Source organism: Piliocolobus tephrosceles, chromosome 5 (genome assembly GCF_002776525.5).
Source record: "Piliocolobus tephrosceles isolate RC106 chromosome 5, ASM277652v3, whole genome shotgun sequence".
NCBI classification, from domain to species: domain Eukaryota; kingdom Metazoa; phylum Chordata; class Mammalia; order Primates; family Cercopithecidae; genus Piliocolobus; species Piliocolobus tephrosceles.
Window position 1 is genome coordinate 155108509 of NC_045438.1, and position 16374 is coordinate 155124882.

At 44.4% G+C, this 16374-nt stretch overlaps 1 protein-coding gene across 8 annotated transcripts in view; it reads right to left on the reverse strand.

Annotated features, from left to right (window-relative positions):
* The window catches only part of PHACTR1 (phosphatase and actin regulator 1), a 571629-nt gene that overhangs the window by 22743 nt on the left and 532512 nt on the right, over positions 1 to 16374 (reverse strand). The window contains exon 12 of one of the 8 annotated variants that reach the window (XM_023185358.2): positions 10711 to 11646. The exons of the other annotated variants lie outside the window; for them this stretch is intronic. Within the exon in view, the coding sequence (XP_023041126.1) occupies positions 11580 to 11646 (67 nt within the window). The 3' untranslated portion in view covers positions 10711 to 11579. Of the gene's footprint in view, positions 1 to 10710; positions 11647 to 16374 lie in introns of those variants that run through there. 8 annotated transcript variants of the gene reach the window in all.

The window sequence follows — 16374 nt, forward strand, 5'->3', positions numbered from 1 at the left end:
GATTCTCCTGCCTCAACCTCCCGAGTAGCTGGGATTACAGGGACGTGCCACCACACCAGCTAATTTTTGTATTTTTAGTAGAAATGGGGGTTTCACCATGTTGGCCAGGCTGGTCTCAAACTCCTGACCTCAGGTGATCCACCCAACCTCAGCCTCCCAAAGTGCTGGGATTATAGGCATGAGCCACCGCACTTGGCCCGAATTTTATTTTTTAATGGAAGAAAGTGGGGCATGTTTAATGGAAAGAATCCAGATTAGATGGTGGGGGTGGAGGGAGAAGCTGAATATATAAAAAGGAAGAGGCCCAATTGATAGTGCATGAGTCCTGAGAAGCTAGGAGGGCTTGGGATCCAAGGGATGGGTGGCATTATTTTTGAGTAGAAGAGGAACAGCTCTTTACTGGGACAGCGGGGAAGCAGGACAGAGTGGGTTGCGTGTAGATTTGCAGTGTTCAGTATTGGAATTACAGAGGAGTTCCCAGTTGATAGCTTTTTGCTTATTCATTCAAATTGAGCTACACTGAAGATGACTTATTTTAGTTTAAAATTTTACCTTTCATTGGGAGATTTGTCTTTGAACAGAGACAAATTTACAAACCCAAGGCATAAAGCTCCAGCTTTGGAATTCTAGTCATCAAAGTTTTCAGGGGACACCCAGGGCATCTTGCCAACTTCACCAAGCAAAGCAGCCATCTGCTTGGCTCATTTTATGATCGATGTACCTGGTGCATCTATTAAGTATTGGTTAACACAGAAAACTGAGCAGCAGAGCACAATGACGTGGTCACCTGTATGAATCATCCCAAGGAGCTGATAACTCCAAGAATCAAAGTCAAGACGCCTTCTGAATTTACTGTATCTCCTTTGTTCCTATCTTGCCAGTAGATTTCACTAGTTGTATCTGATTAAAACTAACATTAAATTAAAAACAATTCCTGACTATATATCTAAACATGATCACTTTGCTAGGTGTCAAAGGCAATGATTTTTGGAGATAAATTTTTATAGAAAATGAATCATCCAAAATTAAATGTTTAATGTACTTTCAAGTGATCTTAAGTAGCTTTGCTACTACTATATATGTGACCCTGGTTTATAAAATATGTCTGAGCGGCAAAATGGTTTCCATGCCTCAAATGGTTTTTTCTTTACCATGGACTATGGCTAAATGATTCTCCGTTTACAGTGAACTGAAAAATCTCTGGGGTCCTGTTTAAATGCCACGTGCCATCAATTGCCATATGTGAGCCTTCTATTTTCTTTAAAAATTTAAGAATGGATCTTGCCTTTTTTTTCAGTCTGAACAATGCTGTCTCTACTGCTGACCATAAGAAATAATCAAATAAATTGAAGTTTTCTTTTTTGCATAGAAAGACTGAAAAAAAGAAAAAAAACCAATAAAAGCCCAAAATAAAGGACACTTCAGTTTTGACCTTGGAAAAAGAAGACTGGTAGAGAATGTAGTGGCAAAATGCTTTACATGTATGCAGGGCAGGTAGCATTGTCTTTGCTTATTACAGCATCTCCCTAGAGAAGTGACAAAACCCTTGTAGGTTTTGTTGGTCTGACTTGTTGAGGCCAACAGAGATTAGTTCTGCTGCACAGAGCTAATGGGCTTTCTGCCAGTTCCAGAACACCAAGGTCACAGCTTTCATTAGCATTTACAACTGCTTATTGTTTTGAGGGCCTTGATTTTAAAGTCTGGATCTCTGAAACTGTATCTGCATTTCAGGACAAAGGAAAAACAGAATTAACTTGGGTTTTCTGCAACTCAGCACCAGAGGAAGGTAACTGCATTTTCAGACAGATGGAAAGAGGAAATGCAAAAGTCCTCATGGAGAATGACAGAAAATAAGGTCCTCTCTCTAAAAGTAGGAGGAGATGGGGTTTTCTAACAGGTATCCTAGATGGAAGGCTGAACAAGCGTAGATGGACTTGGTGGGATCAGGGGAAAGGGAGAAGCGCTGAATTCTATCCCCTCTATATCCTTTGGAAACTTCCTCCTGAGAACCTGTGAGTTCCATGAGGATCGGGGCATTTCTGTCCAGCCTTGGTTATTACTACATCCCCAGCTCCTAAGAGAGCATAGAGAGCATAATAGATGCTCATTTAGTAGCTATTTAACCCAGATCCCACCAGTTCAGATGCCACACATGCTCCTTGGATGATCTCATCAATACTCATGACTTCCAAAGCATCAATATGCTGATGATTCTAAAATCTAAACCTCCAGTCATGTTTTTGAGTTCCTGGCCACCTTTCTAACTGCTGTCTTGTACTCCTATGGGCCATCAGACTTAAAGGGTCCCAAATGAATTAATTCATCTTCTTCCGCCATACGTCTTCCTCTTCAAGTAGTCTTGCATGGAGTCCCAATGAGATGTCCAGGCCATGAAACTGGGAATCATCCTCTCTGAACTTCACTCTTAATGGCCAATCAACTACCAAGAGTCCTGTATCCAAACCATCTCTGATTCCATCCACCACCACCTTGGGAAAGCAGCCCATCAGCATCTCTCCTAGTTGCTGCCAGCCTGTCCCACTCTGGTCTTCCTCCAGCCCATACAGAATGATCATTCTGAGGGACTGATCTGATCATACCACTCTGTGCTTGGAAAGTAAGCATGCCTTTACAGTGCTCCCAGGACACAGGCAAAACACTCAATGTCCTGAAAGATTCTTCATGATCTGGCTACCTGTTAAGAATCTGCCCATCCTGTCCTTTACCCAGAACCATCTCTTCTTGGTTCCTTCCAGATTTGCATGCCCTTCCTCATAGCCTTACCATTCTTTTCCTTCCTCTCTGTCTGGCTAACCGACAATCATCCCGAATGTTACAGCTTAAAGCTTCAGTATCACTTCCTCTGTCTGCTAATCTCTTGGTTTAGGTGTGCTACAGTGTGCAACAATATTCCTGCATGTTCCATACCCCCGTGCTTGTTATACTTCCATTTATTGCCTGTCCTGTTCACCAGACAATGAGGCTTACACTCCGTGAGGCCACAGTCACCTCGTCTCACTCACAACCAGGGATGGCTTCCTGTGCATAGGATCTGAGCAGGTGCACAGAACACCCTCCCACTCCACCCCTGCACAGAAGGGCTTCGTGCTTGGGGTTTAATGCTCTGTTGCCATTTCAAACTTTTCAATATTTTTTGAACAAGGAACCTCTCACTTGTTCACCATGACGTCTGCAGAGCTTGGCGCAGAGTCTGGTAACTGGAGATGCTTAATGTTTGTGAAATAATTACATGGATGCTACTCCGTGACTTTCCCTTACCTTTAACCTTTACCTCTTTCTTGCTTCTTTTCTTAAGGCAAACAAATGTATTCTCCATTAGAAATAAAACTCATTAAAACAACAGCAAATGAACAAAGCTGTCCTCTTACGCCAGCCTCCTCCTCCAGCTCACCCTTCTCACTTGTCTGCTCTTGGCTGCCAGACCTCTCAAAAGGGTGGTCCAGGTTTGAGGCCTCAGTAACCCTCCAGTCTGGCTTCTGTTCACACAGCTCTACTGTGCTGGTCCTCAGCAGGGGCGATTTTACCTCCAAGGATCCATTTGGTAATGTCTGAAGTTATTTTTGGTTGTTGCGATTGAGAGGGTGCTGTTGGCATCCACTAGATAGAGGCCACAGTGCTGCTAAACATTCTCCAATGCATGGGACACCCCCACCGCAAAGATCATTCAGTCCAAAGCATCCACGGTGCTTAGGTTGAGAAGCCCTGCTCTACTGAATCAGTTCTTGATAGGGTCATCGATGATTTAATTGTCTAATCCAGTGGCCTTTTAGAGCCCTTATTTTACTAAACCTTTCTATATTATATGATACCTTTGACTAATAGTCTCCTATTTTCCTCTTCGTATTTCCCAGTTCCGGCTACTTAGCAGATCTCAAGTGTGATAAAAAGCCCAGGGGTGCCCTATCCTTCAGAGTGGCTTTGGGCAGTATGACGCATGCCCGTCACCAGCTTGGGTCAGCCTGCTGTTTAACAAGTGTGAGATCTTGAATGAGATGGCATTCCTCTCTAAGCCTCAGCTTTTTCATCTTTGTGTGATGGAACAAAGAGAATGCTTTAACTGCCAGTCCTGGTCAAACTTCCTAGTATTTTAGTGCTAAGAAAGGGCAGAGGAGAAGTTGGGAGGCGGGGAGGACATAGCTTGGTTGTTTTACTCCTCTGCTAACAGCCTTCCACCGCCTGACATTGCACTAAGAATAATGCTTGAATTCACTCCACACCACACCCTGGCCACAATGCCTCATTTACCTTCACTCCCTTATGCACAGTAGGACAGCCCAGTAGCACATTCACTGTTTAAGGAAGCTGAGATGCCTCCTCTGATTCTATCAGGCAGAGGTAGTAGTTCTGTCTATGGAGTTCCCCATTTTGACGATGGCCTTATCCATTACATTGATGATACCTGCGTACATGAAGATCTTCTCAGTTGAACTATGAATGCTCCAAAATCACAAATTACATCTTATTTATCTCTGTGTTCTTAGTACTTAGTACAGCGGCTGGCACATAATAGGGGCTCATTTGATATTTTATGTTAAACAAATTAATAATCTCTCACGCCTGGAGTCGTGCCCATGGGATGAATGAGAATGCGGGGCTTATGGGAAGGCATTCCTGCCACAGAAGAGGGGCTGCTGGGAGGGCTGAACAGCAGTTTTGCTTTTATTCCTCAGTACTGTGCCCTTTTCTCTCTGCAAACTGAGCAGAACAACTCTTAATACTATTGATCCACACGCGCAGCTCTTCCCAGGCACTTCTGCCAATGATTTTCAAATTTCTCTCTGTCATTGCCCTCGAGCTAGGAACAGTTAGCCTGGCTAACGGAGAGAGCACAGAGCGGGGAAGATGGACTGGGGCCCTGAGGCCCGCATCCTGGCCTGCCTGCTCCACTCAACAGAAGGTCCCTTGAGAGCAAGTCAGCCCCTTACCCCTCCACACCCAATTTCACTAATGACAAATGGTCATAATGACATCTAACCCGCCTGCTGTGTAGGACCGTCAGGAAGATCAAAGGAGAATTAGATGTGAAAGTCCCTTTTAAAAATAAGTACAAAGCATGAAATACTATTTTTGGTAACTTGAAAAAAATCCCTTACCTGAAATAGGTAAACAGGTTACGCTTGAAAGAATATTTTTGGCCTTATTCTCTGGAGGCTGTGGCCCCAGTGCAATGGCCTGTGGCTAAGATATGACACTGTGAGATAATAACCCAAAAAAGCATTGTAATATTGCTGGTCATGTTGAGTGAAAATCACTTTTGGAGTAACGATGGGACTGTGTGTATTGCTAGGCATCAAATCCATTACAAAACAAGACAGTAAGGCAGTTGAGAGCCTGCACAGTGAACACTTTCAGTATTACTAGGATTATTGGACATAAACCCCATGTCAGGATGATTCCACTTTGAAAGAGTATCTGAGTTGTTATAACAGAAATTAAGATAGTTAATTATAACAGAAATTAAGATAGTCATTTCAACAATGCTATTTTTACAAGAAGAGTCAATCAGAATGAGTGCCAAAACAATGTGATGCCAAAAAGCTAAGAAATACAGAATAAAAGACAAATGTCCAATGCTCCACCACTTTGAAGCGACTGAGGAGATTTGGTCACCTTTAGCTTAACTCATCCAACCATCTTTGCATGTATTATATGCCAGAAATTGGGCTAGACCTTCAGTGAGAGCTATATATAAAAACAACATCAGCAAGAATGGCCATGCACAGATGGTTTAAAAAGCTCTGCCATCAAATACATACCATGTTTTATCTTTTGCTATTAGCTTCTCCTCACACCTTAAAAACTAAAATTTGGCCTTTACTTTTCCCTGCTCCTTTCCAATAAAGAGCTCTACTAGGTACCTTTGGCAAAAAATTGACCTTTCTAGGAGCACAAAGTATTTTTTAAATAACCCTCTGTCAGAGTGTTCGACAAGCTTAACATGATCTGATCAAGGGAAAAGACTGAGATTGAGGCAAAACTGGTGCAGGGACACCACTGCTACTCATCACACTTCACTAGACTAGTGCGAACAAAAACCACACTGAACTTATAACTTCGAGCCCATCGCTGGTCCTCTTCCTACGGCCTTTTGTCTCTTTTCCTGATCTCTGCTGTTTCCCATGGTCTCTGTGTCAGTGGTTCTCAATCCCATAGCACCTTAGAATAACCTGTGTTACCTTAAACCTGGGCCACATTCTTAATCAATTAAATCAGACTGCATGAAAGTAGAACTTAAGCACTGTTTTCTCTCTCTCTCTTTTTTTTTTTTTTTTGGACGGTGTCTCTCTGTCGCCCATGCTGGAGTGCAGTGGCACGATCTCGGCTCACTACAACCTCCGCCTCCCAGATTCAAGCAATCCTCCTGCCTCAGCCCCGCTAGAAGCTGGAATTATAGGCATGCACCACCATGCCCGCTAATTTTTGTATTTTTAGTAGAGACAGGGTTTTGCTGTGTTGGCCAGGCTGTTCTCGAACTCCTGACCTCAGGTGATCCATCCGCCTTGGCCTCCCAAAGTGCTAGGATCACAGGCATGAACCACTGCGCCCAGCCTGTTGTATTTCTTTTTTTTTAAGCTTCCCAGGTAATTCAAACCTGCAGTGAGGATTGTGAACAATCCCAAGTCAGTGCTTCTCACAGCGTGGGCCCCAGCATCAGCACACCTGGGTGCTCTTTAACCTGCAAACCACTGGGCTCCAGAGCTATCGAATCAGAAGGTCTGAGAGTGGGGCACGGCCATCTGTGCTGTTTTTACAAGCTCTCTCCAGGAGATGCATGTGCATGCTAAGGTTTGAGAACAACAGCTCTAGATGCTATCATAAAATGTTGAAGGAGGCTGCTTCAATAGGTGGGTGGACATGTAAGCAGGTGTAAGGTTGGAGAGATGTGAAGATTTGGAGACAGCCTGCATATCACTCTACTGAGAAGACGGAGGTCACTGAGCAATAAGGAAAGAAACAGCATGCGCAAAGTGTCAGCCTCCATCTACAGGGGAAAAAGTGAGATGTGTGTTCTTTCCTGTGGATATAAGAAGATCCCACAGGAGTCAAGAGCTATAATTTAGACCAATGGGTTTAACATTTATGTAGTATTCATGTTACTTCAATTTTACTCAATTCAATATGATTTAAGATATATCTGTTGAGCGTTTTCCGGATAAGGTGCTGGATGGGTGGGAATTAGAAAAATGATTACGATGTGTAATAAAGCTCTATGAAGTTAGGGATTGCTATGGTTTGGATCTGTGTCCCCACGCAAATCTCATGTTCAATTGTAATACCCAGTGTTGGAGGTGCAGCCTAGTGGGAGGTGACTGGATCATGGGGGTGTTTTCTTATGAATGGTTTAGGACCATTCCCTTGGGGCTGTTTTCCTGATAGTGAATGGGTTCTCATGAGATCTGGTTGTTGAAAAGTGTGTGGCGCCGCCTCCTCTCTCTCTTGCTCCTGCTCCTGCCATGTAAGATGCCTCACTACCCCTTTGTTTTCTGCCATGATTGGCAGCTTCCTGAGGACTCCCCAGAAGCAGAAGCTGCTATGCTTCCTGTACAGCCTTCAGAACCAGGAGCCAATTCAATCTCTTTTCCTTAAAAACTACCCAGTCTCAGGTATTTCTCTGTAGCAGTTCAAGAACCGACTAATACAGAAATTTGAAATTGAGGAGTGGGGTATTGCTATAAAGATACCTGGATATGTGGAAGTGACTCTGGAACTGGGTAATGGACAGAGATTAGAAGAGTGTGTAGGACTCAGAAGAAGAGAGGAAGATGAGGGAATATTTGGAACTTCCTAGAGACTGGTTGCATGGCTGTGACCAAAATGCTCACAGTGATATGGACAATGAAGGCCAGGATGATGAAATCTCAAATGGAAATGAGGAACTTATTGGGAACTGGGGCAAAGGTCACTTTTGTTATGCTTTAGTAAAAACTTGGCTGCACTGTGCCCCTGGCCTAGGGATCTGTGGAACTTTGAAGTTGAGAGTGATGATTTAGAGTATCTGGCAGAAGAAATTTCTAAGCAGCCAAATTCGAAATGTAGCCTGGCTGTTTCTAACAATTTATGCTCACCTGCATGAGCAAAAAAATGACCTAAAACTGGAACTTATATTTAAAGGGGAAACAGGGTAAAAGTGGAAACTTTGCAGCCTGGTCATGTGGTAGAAAAGAAAAGCCCGTTTTCAGGGGAGGAATTCAAGTAGGCTGCAGAAATTTGCATCAGTAAAAAGGAGCCAAGTGCTAATAGCCAAGACAATGGGGAAAAGACCTGGAAAGCATATCAGAGACCTTCACAGTAGCTCCTCCCATCACAGGCCCAGAGGCCTAGGAAGGAAGAATGGTTTCGTGGTCCAGGCCTAGGGCCCCGCTGCCCTGTGCAGCCTTGGGACACTGCTCCCCGCATCTCAGTCACTCTAGCTCTAGCCATGGCTCAAAGGGGCCCAGGTACAGCTCAGGGTGCTGCTTCAGAGGGTGCAAACTGTATGCCTTGGTGGCCTCCATGTGGTGGTAAGCCTGTGGCTGTGCAGAGTATAAGAGTTGAGGCCTAGACTTTAGAGGATGTATGGAAAAGCCTGGGTGTCCAGGCAAAAGCCTGCTGCAGGGGCAGAGCCCTCATGGAGAACCTCTACTAGGGAGTGCAGAGGGAAAATGTGGGGTTGGAGCCCCCACACAGAGTCCCCACTGGGGCACTGCCTAGTGGAGCTGTGAGAAGAGGGTCACTGTCCTCTAGGCCCCAGAAGATCCATTGGCAGCTTGCACCCTGTGCCTAGAAAAGCTGCAGGCACTCAACATCAGTCCATGAGGGCAGCTGTGGAGGCTAAACCCTGAAAAGCCACAGAGGCAGCATTGGCCAAGGCTTTGGGAGCCCACCATCCACACCAGTATGGTTGGGATGTGGGACATGGAGTCAAAAGAGATTTTGGAGCATTAAGATTTAATGACTGCCCTGCTGAGTTTAGGACTTACATGGGGCCTGTAGCCCCTTTCTTTTGGCTGATGTCTCCCTTTTGGAATGGAAGTATTTACCCAATGCCTATACCCCCATTGTATCTGGGAAATAACTAACTTGTTTTTGATTTTACAGGTCATAGGCAGAAGCGACTAGCCTTGTCTCAGATGAGACTTTTGAGTTAATGTTGGAATGAGTGAAGACTGGGGATTGGTGGGAAGGAATGATTTTATTTTGCAATGTAAGAAGGACATGAGATTTGGGAGATACCAGGGGCAAAATGATATTGTTTGGATCTGTGTCCCTACCCAAATCTCATGTTCAATTGTAATACCCAGTGTTGGAGGTGGGACCTGGTGGGAGGTGACTGAATGATGGGGGCAGTTTCTTATGAATGGGTTAGCACCATCCCCTTGGTGCTGTTCTCCTGATAGTGAATGAGTTCTCATGAGATCTGGTTGTTTAAAAGTGTGTGGCATCTCCCCCTCACTGCCTCTTGCTCCTGTTCCTGGCATGTATGACACCTTGCACCCACTCTGTTTTCTGCCATGATTGGAAACTTCCTGAGGCCTCCCCAGAAGCAGAAACTGCTATGCTTCCTGTACAGCCTGCAGAATCAGAAGCCAATTAAACCTCTTTTCTTTATAAATTACCCAGTCTCAGGCATGTCTTTATAGCAGTGCAAGAATGGACTAATACAGAGATGTGTTGGCTTCCTGCCTTGGGCAGCTAAGAGGTGGGTCTTTCTCAGTTCAGAATTTATGTCCTCTCTTAACTTGTTGCATATGAGAATTTCCTGCCTATCTATAATGTCTTTATATAAAAATAGGTAAGTAATCTATTGCTTTCTTGGCTCTTAAGGAAGATGCAACTAACAGTAATCTACAGGAGTCACACTGAAAAACAGGTACAGTTCATTTGTCAACTCTGGTTGGTTGGTTAAGACAGCCTGGAGCTCTGTGTTGAGAAGGATTCTGAAGCCTGCCCACACCTTTATAATTAGTTCTGTTGTAAATAAGCCCTCCTCAGGTTATCATAATTAGGAACCATCTGTTTCCTGCTGGAACCTTGACTGATGGGAAGATCATGATAGAGAACATCTTCCTTTTTGATGAAGGTATTCAGATTTGAGACACAAAGGATATCCAAAGAGGAAGGAGACATTTGCTTTGATAGTCATATAACCACATCAATCCTGGCAATCAACAGTGACAGATAATGGCAATCAGATTAGATGATCTTTGCACCATTTCTCTTTAAGGGTAGAGAATTACACTGGGCCCTATATTCCAACTAAGAGGACTAAGCCAAAAAATATTCAGATGACTTACAAATAACAATTTTCCATGTCACAAAAATACATAACCTGTAATGTTTGCAAAGCATCTCAATCAATTCTGGGATATCCCAGTTGTTTTTTTTTTTCAAATTTATTTTATTTTATGTATTTTATTTTTGTAATGGAGTCTTGCTCTATTGCCCAGGCTGGAATGCAGTGTTGCAATCTTAACTCACTGCAACCTCCACCTCCCAGGTTCAAGTAATTCTCCTGCCTTAGCCTCCCGAGTATCTGGGACTACAGGCATGCGCCACCATGCCTGGCTAATTTTTGTATTTTTACTAGAGACAGGGTTTCACCATGTTAGCCAGGCTGGTCTTGAACTTCTGACCTCAGGCCATCTGCCTGCCTTGGCCTTCCAAAGTGCTGGGATTACAGGCATGAGCCACTGCACCCAGCCACCCCAGTTGGTTTTCAATGTGTGCCCCAAATCAAGTCCTGCCATTATCAAATGGCATTGGGCATTTTCCTCCTTTACTGTCTTAGCCCTTCCGTGAGGTCTCCTGACAATGCCTAATCACTGCCACTGCCCAGTGTGGAGGCACAGATGTCCACGTCCATGCAGCTGACCTCCTGCAGGAAAGGAGACTGCTGGTGGACCCAGGATACACCCACCAAATGTGCCCACCGCTGTGGACATGTTTAGGCTCTGCTGAGTCTACAGCAGGTCTTTTGCTGAGATTCAGATGGTGGTGGGCATCCAGATTTCCTTTCCTTAACTGAAGGCTTACTCTAGGTATCACTGTACTTATTGTCCTTACTTCTCTAAGCAGTGTGCTTCTGATGCTTACAGCACTCTGGGGCAAGGACAAAGAGTGATCAGATAAAGAGAGGAAGTTCTGGGGTTTGCTGTTGAGAGGGACTGTCATGGGCAGTATTGTGGTTAGGTTGATATGCACAGCCCAGACAACAGGAACATGTCATCATTCATTCATTTATTCACAAAGTACCATGGTTCTAGATTTCTCCAATGCCTGTGCTTAGTTGGGCCTCAATAAACAACACATGCGCCCACCAATCATTTTTCAAAGATAGGCAAGGGATGAAGCGTTAAAAATAGGCAACAAGGTGCCTCCTTCCATGTCTTTCTCTGCCTGCAAAACGTGGATTCCTCCTAGGAGTTACAGAACATGTGCAGCTCATGTTTTTTAAATGTCACCCACAAAGGGCCAATCTCTCATCTTGGGGTCATCACACTTCCCAAGGAGAGAGCTGAGGATAGAGGGTGGGGAAGAAGCCAGGAGACGGGTGGCAGGAATCCCGATCCTTTCCTTCCTCATTCAATGGGGCCACAGCTATTTTCCTTCCAACTGTTTCCTAAAGTCTCTTCTGAACTTCTATTTCTGGAAACAACCACAACTCAAGTTCAGATGAGATCTCATGCTATTTAGAAACCTGGAAATGAAAACACAAAAATCCCAAGGAGTCTCAGATGCTCAAGTGGAGAGGGGTTTTGGCTGCATTATTCTGTTAAGTTTTCTATACTTCTCCTTTAATAAAAGTCTCGTTTTCCCTACTCTTTCCTGACCCATGGCCCATAAATTTAAACATAAAGCTTCATTTTTAAGCCAATAGCCTCATAGCCCAAAGGAATGGTATGAATATAGATACTCTCATTAATCTCTAAGTGTTTTCCTGCAGCCCAGTACTCTTTCACAAAATACATTTTTCTGCAGATGTGACGCAACAACAGAGACCCCTCTCCTCTCCCCCGAAACTTTTTTTTTTTTTTAACAGCAGCATGGCAGATTTTAGAAATGTCTAACCAGTCTAGATTTGTATTTTTCCATTCTTTGAAAATTGGTTAATTATAATGAGATCAGGATAGATGGAATTTTAATGACGCAAATAATGGAATGAGTTATTTATCCAGGAGAGGATCTACTTATACAGGAAAGGGAAAGAAGAAAAAGAATGGAAAATGGAGAGTAAAATGGAAGTTTCAAATAGACTTTATCCTTTTCTTTTTCTTTTCTTTTCTCCTCTTCTTCTTCTTCTTCTTCTTCTTCTTCTTCTTCTTCTTCTTCTTCTTCTTCTTCTTCTTCTTCTTCTTCTTCTTCTTCTTTTTTTTTGAGACAGGATCTTGCTCTGTTGCTCAGGCTGGAGTGCAGTGGTGCGATCTTGGTTCACTGCAACCTCTGTCTCCCAGGCACCTGGCTAATTTTTTTTCTAGTTTTTTATAAAGGCAGGGTTTTGCTATGTTGCTTAGGCTGGTCTAAAACTCCTGGGCTCAGGTGATCTGCCCACCTCAGCCTCACAAAGTGCTGGGATTATGGACATAAGTCACTGCACCTGGCCTTTTTTTTCTTTTTTCTTTTTTTTTTTTAAGAGGCAGGATCTTGCTGTGTTGTCCAGGCTGGAGTACAGTGGTTCAATCACAGCTCACTGCAGCCTCAAACTGCTGAGCTCAAGTGATCCTCCCACTTCAGCCTCCCCAGTAGCTGGGACTATAGGTGTGTGCCACCCTGCCCAGCTAATTTTTTAATTTTTGTAGAGATGGGGGGTCTTGCTATGTTGCTTAGGCTGGTCTTGAACTCCTGGCCTCAAGCAATCCTCCTGCCTCAGCCTCCCAATCCCCTTATAATATATATAAATTTAAATGATGTTCCACTAATTCTTTAGCTAATCTACTCAATGGCTTGAGAGAGCCCTTGAGAGTGGAGATAGCTGCTTTCAAATAGGAGACTTAAAGAGAGGCTGAATTTAGAGCTCGTATCTGCCATTAGATCTTAGCCTAGTACACATTAGCCCATGTTCTTTTCCCTTCCTTATGGTTTTTTGTTTTATTTTCTCACATTCTGGTCACATCAAATATATTCAACACACACATGCACTGTGCATACATCCCCACCCTCCCCTATACAAGGCCAGTACCCCCAGCACATGGGCAGGCAGTTTCTTGATGCTGAAATGCCACAGCTGGAGGCCAGGGAGAACCTGGACAGATCCTCCTTGCAGCCCTGCACCCGCGATTGTAATGTCCCTCTCAGGGAGCACCAGCCAAACCAACTCCTGCAGTGAAAATAAACACCCACCTTCATCCCGAGGGGACGACTGATTGTGTAACATTCCCCTCAGTCAGAGGAGCCATTGCCTGCTTCCAGGAGAGTGCCCGCCTATGGCCAGCACCCCACCTCATGTGTCTCTAACAAGAGGTCACTGGGAGGCTGGGTGTGCCTGGCAGGCAGAATCCTACACACAGCAGACAGGGACACACGGCCACTCAGGGTCCTGAAAGCCGCCCTTCTCAGATGGCTGCCACTCATGGGAGAGGCACATGGACCACACACAGGGACCATTGTCAGTAGCTCCTTTCACTGATCAGAAGATCGATTGTGTGTGTGTGTGTGTGTAAAAATGGGTATGTTTTCTTCATGCAATAAGTGTTGTGTAGAGGATTTGTCAGCCTCTCTTCACAATGTTACACACATTCCAAGCATATTCTACAGTTTTGCAATTTGCCAGGGCTCTTGCCACATCTCTTCCTATCTGTGTGACACTCCATTTGTGTACCACCTGTCTTGAGGCTAGGCCTGTCTTGCGCCCAAGGAGTCATGTTCTAGTATCTGGCTCTTATTCGTTGGCGACCCGTCTTCCAGCCCTCACCTTTTCCTGCAGGACTTGGAATCTAGCTTCAGCTGCAAAAACAGGAACATACTTCTCACGCCTGCTGATATTTGTTTCCAAGCTAAGCCTGCCTGGCGTGGCTGTGGCCTTCCTTTCTTAAGGACAACACACATTTTCTGCTTACACAGATTCCTTCTCTCAGTCTGTCTGCACAGCCAGCCCCTTCTTAGCTGGCCGACAGCTGAGCTGAGCTGCTTTCAATGATACTTGGTTGTCCTTGAAGTAGCTTTTCTAACTGCTCAGGTAATAAATCAAGTTTGAAAAACTGGACCATATTCCCAGCATAATCTGTATGCTACATACAGGCGGATCTGGACTAAGAAGTAAAGGTAAATGGGATCATTTTGATGATTAGAGTAATGAGCACAAAGAAAATCCTTATGTGTGTGAGGATGAATTCAGTTTCTCTACTGGAGATATTTTAGGCACATGCATTCTAAATAGATCTAGGATCAACACTGTGAGAGCAAGGCCACATTCTCTAATGTCCTCACTCTAGGTCCTTAAATGTCTCATTTCTTTCTTCTTCAAAGGGACAGATATAAATACTTTGGGCTTTGTGGGCCATACAGTTTCTGTTGCAGCTACTCAACGCTGCCATTATAGTGTGTAAGCAGCCACAGAGAGTAGGTAAGTGAATGAATGTGACTGTGTTCCAATAAAGCTTTACTGACAAAGATAGGCAGTGGAGTGAGTTTAGTCTGTGGGCCACAGCTGGTGGGCCCCTACCATGGAGTGTCACCAATGTCTGAAAACTACTTTCTTGAAGCATCCATGGAGCAGAACCACACAAACGGTTATAACTTACAAGATGGAAATTATTTTGGTTCCCCAGTGAAAAATGAAATGAGTGATTCTTTACTCACCATACTTTTTTTTTGTTTGTTTGTTTTTTTTGAGATGGAGTTTTGCTCTGTTGCCTAGGCTGGAGTGCAGTGGTGTAATATTGGCCCACTGCAACCTCCGCCTCCCAGGTTCAAGCGATTCTCCTGCCTCAGCCTCCTGAGTAGCTGGGATTACAGGCACCTGCCAACACACCTGTCTAATTTTTGTAATTTTAGTAGAGATGGGGTTTCACCATGTTAGCCAGGCTGTTCTTGAACTCCTGACCTCAGGTGATCCACCCGCCTTGGCCTCCCAAAGTGCTAGGATTACAGGTGTGAGCCACCGCGCCCGGCCTAGTCACCATACATTTTAGTGTAGTTTATAACCCTGACCAGAAAGATGTAATCTGCTGGGGCCTTTAACACACTAGACCAGCTGTCCCCAACCTTTTTGGCACCAGGGACTGCTTTCATGGAAGACAGTTTTTCTATGGATGGGGGTGTGGGGGGAAGGTGGTTTCAGGGGTAGGGTGATTCCACCTCAGATCATCAGGTGTTAGTTAGAGTCTCATAAGGAACGTGCAACCTAGATCCCTCGCATGCGCATTTCACAACGGGGTTTGCGCTCCTATGAGAATCTAATGCCACCACTGATCTGAGAGAAGGTGGGGCTCAGGCAGTAATGCTCGCTCCCGCCACTCATCTCCTGCTGTGGGGCCTGTTTCCTAACAGGCCACAGACATACCAGTCCACCGCCTGGGGGCTGGGGACCCCTGCATGAGCATGGCCAAAAGGCTACAAAGAATAATGCTGATAGGCCACGAACGGTTAATCAAACCTTTAAAAATGGTACAGTTTGGAACTGTGGCTGGCAAGGGAGGACGGAAGGCCTAACTTCTCCTCCTCTTGTTCTTCATCACCCTCATCATCGTGAATAAAATATCTAGAAGACATTATAGCTTATGCATTGGCTTTGCTTAGTTGGCACACGATTTTGATGTTTGCAGAGTGCTTTTTATGCCAACTTCCTCTCTGCTGTGGCGTCCAGTCTTCTGTCCCTTGCTCGTGCTTTACCCCACACATGCGGATTAGATTTTTGGTAGCTCTGCAGTCTGATCAGAGCTGCTGGGATGTGGCTGCAACTGTGAGTTCCTCCATTTATGGCAGCTAAAGGCATGCTTCTCCCAATATGAGTTATTGCCCTGTCTACTAATTGGCCTTACAATGATGATTGATCTCCTCTAAGAGGGTCCCTCAGTTTGGGGCTTTGCGATCACCTCAACATGAGGATAACCGTGATCACACACAAGAGACCGGAATTTCCCCCGAAATCAAGTTTATTTGCCAAACAGGCAGTTTGAAAGATTTTATAGAAATGACGAGTTTTCATGTTCAAAACACGTGCCATAGAATTTTACAAATACCTCGATGCTATATTATAAACAAATTAGTGCACAGAGATCACTTAATATGTGATCTACATTTATGATACATTTTAACTAATTTCTTAGGTAGCCTGCAGCTGACATGATACAATGTTTTTCATTGTTTTGTTTTGAATGAATGAGCTCATTTTATTTTTGCCTAGACAAAGCTATATGCATTTATGGTTTCCTCCTG